Genomic DNA, 6708 nt, shown 5'->3' with positions numbered 1-6708 from the left:
TAGAACATAATTATGGAATGTTGCCTTCAGCAGCAATAAGGCAGGATATGGCAAATCCATTAGACATTGCTAGACTCAAAAAAGTTAGACTGGCTTGGCAGAGGTACTATCCCCAGCACCAATTATTATTGCATAATAATCCATTAAATCTTTTCTCCATGTGCCTCCCCCTCCAGCAAGCTCCCCAGACCCTAAGGCCCAACCATCCCACATTTTGATTTTCTGTCAAGTTCTTAAGGACCGTGTCAAAAACAGGCTGGGGTGGGGGACAATGTACTTTTCTTTTTGCTTAACTCTGAAAGGAGGCACAGGGTGACTATGAACCTCTAACAAGGGTTAGTTAAAAAAAACAAATTAAGTATTTACCTACAAAATTGACCAAGTTTATTCTGTCTGATTGAATACGAGGCACATTAAAAGCTGAATGAAATGATGCCAAGATTAAGTAGTTGTTGCCTACAGCCAAAAGGGGAGGGCAGGAGACAGCCATATCACACGACTGAGCTATTTTTAAAGATGCAAAAGACCATCTTTCTCTTCCACAGGAAAAGGATTATTTTATTAAGTATTTTAAAACAACTACTTAACATTGACTCATAGATAAAAATATTTACAATTTCACACCTTCAGGAAGGTTCCAAAATATAAACACTGTACCTCTCCCTAGAGAAAAAAATTATTCTTCTCTTCAAAAACAGGGATACATTCATTTTTCTCACTTTGTAGATCAAGTAATTATACAAATAAACATCTGAAACATTTTCCTTTCAATATATTTATATAATATATATTTATAACAGTTTTACAAATAAAGGCAATGACTTTATACCAAAATAAAAACAGGAAAAGAAAAAGTTAAAACACGATCGGCGATCAAGCATAGTGCATTTTGAAAAGCTGGTGCAGGGCTAGCTGGACAAGTCAGAAAACAAGTACTCTGGACCAAAAATAAAACTTCTTTGAAGGAGACAGAATCCTTTTTAGCAATAAGGACGCTCCCTATGCCGTCGGTGAGGGGAATTAGCCTGCAGAAAGGATCTTGCTGTGCCGAGAGCTGGTTAGGCCTTTAAGCTAAGCTTGGTGAAAAGCAGTTTTAAGGATAGAACTGAAACCCGAATCTAGCTCTGCTTGTTAAAGGTAGCAGTTTGTTACTTGGCTTTATGCATTTTGGGGGTACTGGAACTTAGGCACCTGCGTCTCTTAGACCCTGCTTTGGTTCTCCAGACAGCGAGATTGTTTTCTAGGTGAGACCTAGAAACAGGTGCCAGAGGCCCCAGGGACTCCTCCCTCATTCCCTGGCAGCTCAGCTTTGTCAGGGGGCCCTTTTCAGTTCCTTATTAAGCTAATCACTGCGAAAGCCTGAGTAGGGAACTACATTCTCTTTATTCATCAGAGGCAGGGGTGGGGGGCAGACCTGTAGAAATCTCCCCAAACCACTACCGTGCTATGCCAGTGTCTGCTACCTCACCGCTTAGCAGAAAGCTCAGTGTGGCTGCCCTCTCCCCATTTGGTGAGTCACGGCAACAATAAAAGGGAGAAGGGTGGGGTCATAAGAGCTGGCTGGGAACTGCGCTCTGGAAAGCCCTCTTTTGAAAGTACCTTTTTCTCAAAGCCACAGACCCGGCTCCCAAAATGAAGACTGACTCACAGACCAAGAGTCTGAAGCTTTTGAATATCCAACTGATTTGTATGTTATCGGAGGGGGCTATTTTCTGGGTGGGGGAAAGTCCAGAGGTCTGCTACAATCCCCCCTATATCTCCTGATGTCAGGCAATCCTTCATATCTTCCCTATGCCAAAAGGAGCTTTAATGTTCTATACCAACCCACCAATGCACACGTGTGCATGTGCACACACATGTACCCCAAATCTTCTCTCCATGCCTCAGATTATCTCAGCATACACACTAGAACAATCTTGCTGCAGTCACACTTTGTGGGGGGGAGGGGTGAAGTAGGGAGGAAAGAGAGCAGAGTGGCAGGGTCCTTTAGTCTTTGGTTTCTAAGTTTAAAGGGGGGATCTGCTTCAAAGCCTGGAGCAGGGCAGAAGAGTCGATGGCTGGATGGGCTGGCAAGGGAGAAGGGAGTCTCTGGGGCATGAGCAAGGGGGCTGAGATCTTGTCTGGGTTCATGAAGCTGGTGAGGGCTGCAGCAGAGGCGTTGAGGCCTGGGTACAACACTGGGACGGAGGTGGGATACCAGCACTTCTCCAGCATGGGTAAGTAGGCGGTTGCGGATGGCGGGATCAGATAGAAGGGCAGACAGAAGGGAGGTTGGTGTGGGTGCGGGCCCAGGAACGGGGAGCTGATCAGGTCACTGCCAGTGAAATGGCCTTCATCATCTGACAGCTGCATTCTGCTCTTTTTCGTTGGTGGTTCTTCAGATTCTTGCTTAATAACACCGATCCTTTCTCCCATGGTGAACCTACGTCCGTGATCACTTTTGAAGTACGGCTGCTCACCACGTAAGTCACTCTTCTCGGACTCTCCTCCGTAGCCACTGTCTGTGTCCGTGTCACTGCCACTCTGCTCCCCACTCGAGTGAGCAAAAGTCCGCTGGATGACCGGCACACAATTTTTCCCAGGGCCTTCGGAGCCTTTGGCTAGGGAGCTGGGTTTCTCCTTGAAGTCCATGGCTTTGGGAGCTGGGTCCGACGGCTTCCTGGAGGTACCACCCTGTAGCAGCTCTGAGACCACACGGTGAAGGTGGGTGACAAGCTGTGAAGACTTCAGGTCCCGAGTGTTCTCATGCTTGGCCAGGTACTGAAGCACCTCCCGGGCACACGTCTGGAAACCTGAGCAGAACATCTCTTGACCTGCTTCCACATTTCTCCCCGACAGCTCACCTGGATCAACACAGATCCAAAGGAAGACATTTCAGAAGGCCCTGTGGTTCAGCCGCATCCCATACCTCAAAGACTGAGAGCTTTCCTTTTTTTTTAACAGCACCTGCTGATTTGTGTCCCTAACTCCAAAAGTAATCTCAGAAAAAATGTGGATTACACCGAGAAGTATAAATACAACAAAAATAACCCATTATCCTGCCACCCAGAGGTAAACTATGAGTTGTGATGGCTACATAATATCCCATCATAGAAACAGAACATAATTTATAGAGATGGACTATTTTCCCTCTTTTTCAATTTAGAGCTTGTTCCCGCATCCTCCTATGTTTATAACAAGAGTCATTTTACAGAACATCAACCCTACCATATTGCACAGAGACCAGTCAAAAAATGAGATGAAAAATAAAGGAACAATGTCCCCTAAGTAAGCTTATTTTCAATTATAAAAGTTACAGCCATGCTGGGATCTTTACATTTCAAAGCTATTTCAAAGCCTTTTCCATGTATTCTATCCCCAACCCCCAAGAAATTAGGTATGTTCATCTTCCTATTTTCCATGAGGGAACTGGCAGAAAAAAAGCACTTGCTAGGTTTTGGGGATTCTCATCGTACTAGTCTTGGAAAGATGGGGGAGAAGAATGGAACGAGGCAGTGGGTAGAAGAACTTCTCCCCAGTCTGTTCAGTATTATTTGGAACGGGTGAAACTAGAAGGTTACAAGGTGCCTGTGATTCTCTGGAAGTCAGTAGAAACTAATGATGAAACTTCAGTGGTTTCATTAGATTGTGCAATGCACCGAGATACCTAGTGGCTATTCAGGGAACCACATGAAATGCAGGAAAAACTCCTGCTGTCATCCTGCCAGGATCATACCACACACGGAGTGATAAGGAAGTACAGAAACAGGAAAACACTGGGGCATACCCATGATTTATTCTCCAGTGAAAGAGGACGAAGAAGACCGACTGTAAAACACCCACGATACAAATTAGAGGTGCCTTGGCATTTTAAACAGGAGGGGGAAAATGTCCCAGAACCCAGAAACCCTTAAACCAAAATGCCACAGAAATATTTTATCATTTGACTAATACCTATTCATGCCAGGTGGCACACAGCAACATTCCAAATGAAAAGTCTGACCTTTTAGGAGAGATAAAATGACATCTCCCCCAACGAATGTGCATAAGCAATTTGTTGTAGGAATGTTTTTTATACCAGATGTTGAGCCCACAGGCTATTTGCGCTACAACTCTTAGGTGATGGTAACCAGACTCGGGCACTCACCAGCTTGTAAACCGCTCTGCAGGGCAATGATTTTCTGCTGCTGCTGATCAATTAGGTTTGTTAGTGCTTTCACATGCTTCAACGTAAGTTCAAGAACCACTGCTTTTTCCAAGTGACCCAAAGTCTGGAATAAAAAGAGCCTTAGTCAGCAGTGAGCTTTGAGAAGTCCCACCTCTGGGATACTTATTAGCAATGGGAAACATCTCTAAAGGGAAAAAGAAAAAAAAAAAAAGAAAGAGAAAGAAAGAAGGAAAGAAAGAAAGGAAGGAAGGAAGGAAGAAAGGAGGGAAGAAAGAAGGAAAGAAAGGAAGAAAGGAAGGAAGAAAGAAAGAAACAGCCTTTCCTGGTTGACTACATTTAGTTTTAAGTTTGGAGATGATGTTTTTAAAAAGTGTGTGTGTATACGTCAATACATATGCACACACTTCTGATTAAAGAATAAAAAAGAAGTGTCATTTATCTTTGGAGGCATTTTGGAAGAGGCAGCTACATCAGCTCTGACAGATAAATTTCTCCAGCAGCCACTGCTGACCTTAACTCAGGGGAATCCGGAGATAACATTTCTCTGCCGTGGTGTCAACCTGAGGAGGGACTTCTACCGTGTCTGGCAGCCAAGAGGCTTCCCCTAGCTTCTTTCCTGACACCCTTTCATAACTTGCAGCTCATCCAGCCTTTTACTTCCTCCTTAAACACATTTTTTTCCCCTTTCCCCAACCAAAGGCTGCCAAGCCGTTGGCTACTGACAAGAAAGGACAGGACATAGAAATCACGCACCAAAAACAAGTCCTCTTTATTTTTAAAAAGGAAAAGGTGGCGAGAAAGGGGTAAATAAAATCTGTGTGTTGCTTGGTTTTACCCAAGTTAGCAAAACTAAAAAACCCTGAAAATCACCAGAAAGGAAAGGCTTAGACTCTTGAAAACGAAGGCTAGTTGGTACTGGAGCCAACTTGGAGAAGCCCAAGTGGTTCTCACTTCATTTGCTGAGGACGCCAGAAAATTCCAGGGCTGGGGAAGGGTACCCCCAAACAGAGCCACCCGCCAGCTCCGAGCCGGCCATCTGCTCTGCAGTTCCCTGAGGGGCCTGCAGGCGGCGAGTGACCCCCGCCCGCCCTCTGGGCAGAAGAGCTGCCTTGGAGAGGGGCCAGCTTCTCACTTACTGTAAGTTTGAGATGTTCGGGTAGGAGATCCTTCAGCTGGGCGATGCACTCGTTAATCCGGTCACGTCTCTTTTTCTCGATGAGCCGGTGCGGCAGTTTGTAGGTCTCCTGCGAGGCGCACGGGGAGGCGGTGGGCGCCAGACGAAGCGGGTAGTGAAGCCCCTCTCCTCCCTCACCCGGCAGCGGGATAAGAGTTGGGGCAGCGAAGTCACACCCAGAACCACTTTCTGTCCCTTCTTCTCCAAGCATTTAATAGAACCACCGATCCCACACCGTGCATACCCCCGCCAAGCTCAAAGTGAGAAAACTTTTCTTGGACTGCGCGCGCCAGGGGCTGGGGTCCCGAGAGGTGCGGTGTTCTTACCTTGCTGTCCTCGCTCCGCTTTATCCCCCTCTTCGACTTGAACACTTGGTACATGTGGGCAAAATCCATCCTGCAGGGAGAGGGGCCAGGTAGGGTCGTGACTTTGCGTGCGCACAGGCTGCAGGAACCCTGGCGGGTAAGAGCCCCCGGATGCGCCCGAAGCTGCTCCGAGTTGAGAGCGGCGCAGAATGTAGGGTTGGAGCCGAGGCTTGAAGGCGCCAGGGAGTGCCAACTTACCCAGGTAGGTCTCCGGGCTCCAGTCCTGGAGCTTTGGGCAGGCAGGCAGGGGGCGGTTGCGCGCTGGGGATCCGCTCCATGGCGCGGCGAGCCGGGGCCACTGTGCACTCCTGTCTGCAGTAGCGGAACGTCGGGGTGAGGACTGTCCTGCAAGGGGCTTCCGGGAGGTCTCTCCGCAAGGGTTCCTCTGAGTCTGAGCTCTGAAATCCGCTGGGCTGCGGGGCGCTGCGGCTTTGAGGTGCTGCTTCAGTTGGGGGCGTGCATGGTGTCCCCGCGGCCTCTGGCTCCGGCTCTGCGCACAGACTGGCGGTGTGTGCTCCCTGCGCCGTCTGCGCGGTGCGAGCCAAGTGAATGAGAAGTGGGGCGGGCGGGGAGGCGGGAGGGAGCGCGGAGGGGGGGGCGGTTAGGGCGGAGGGGGGTGGGGGGGCGAGCTGAGGAGTAATGGAGAGGCTGCGGGCTGGGTTAAATGGGAGCGAGTGGGTGGGTTGGAGCTACGTGTTCTACCCTGTGACTCCAGGCACGTCTGGCCGCTGCCAGGGAGGGAAGGAGCGACCTGCCCGCCCTCCCCCGGCTTCATCACATGAGTCTCACGTGTTGGACAACGCTCCCGCGGCTGCGAGGGAGCCCCCACCCCCAGTCCCGGCCCCCAGGTGTCTGCGGCTGCGGCTGCCTTTCCCCGAAGAGGGGGTGGCAGCGCGGTCCGGGTCCTGCCCAGCCGGGTGGGGGGCGCGGAAGCTGGAAGGGGCCGGGGAGTCGCTGGGGCCGGGTGGGGGGGGGGGGGGGTTAGTAACGTGGGCGAACCTGCCCCAGGGAAATGAAGTAAG

The 6708-nt window shown here is 49.4% G+C and overlaps 1 protein-coding gene across 1 annotated transcript; it reads right to left on the bottom strand.

The window, feature by feature from the left end:
• Nucleotides 1-373: 373 nt before the first annotated feature.
• On the bottom strand, nt 374-6251 carry BHLHE40 (basic helix-loop-helix family member e40). Its single transcript, XM_042930022.1, has 5 exons — nt 5885-6251; nt 5648-5717; nt 5284-5391; nt 4127-4250; nt 374-2843 (listed from the first exon to the last, which is right to left on the bottom strand). The coding sequence occupies exons 1-5, from the start codon at nt 5962-5964 to the stop codon at nt 1987-1989; spliced, it is 1239 nt and encodes a 412-aa protein (XP_042785956.1). The 5' UTR covers nt 5965-6251; the 3' UTR covers nt 374-1986.
• Nucleotides 6252-6708: the final 457 nt, after the last annotated feature.

Source organism: Panthera leo, chromosome A2 (genome assembly GCF_018350215.1).
Source record: "Panthera leo isolate Ple1 chromosome A2, P.leo_Ple1_pat1.1, whole genome shotgun sequence".
NCBI classification, from domain to species: domain Eukaryota; kingdom Metazoa; phylum Chordata; class Mammalia; order Carnivora; family Felidae; genus Panthera; species Panthera leo.
Note: the sequence above shows the minus strand (reverse complement) of the source record. Positions and strands in the feature narration are given on the sequence as shown.

What these genes read in the sequence shown, in the direction of transcription:
- BHLHE40 (XM_042930022.1), bottom strand. Translation starts at nt 5,964, where the DNA reads ATGGAGCGGATCCCCAGCGCGCAACCGCCCCCTGCCTGCCTGCCCAAA. An exon ending in GAGCCCGGAGACCTACCTGG is followed by an intron (nt 5,718 to 5,884) that starts GTAAGTTGGCAC and finishes CTCTCCCTGCAG; the next exon opens with GATGGATTTTGCCCACATGT. An exon ending in CCGAACATCTCAAACTTACA is followed by an intron (nt 4,251 to 5,283) that starts GTAAGTGAGAAG and finishes TTTTTATTCCAG; the next exon opens with ACTTTGGGTCACTTGGAAAA.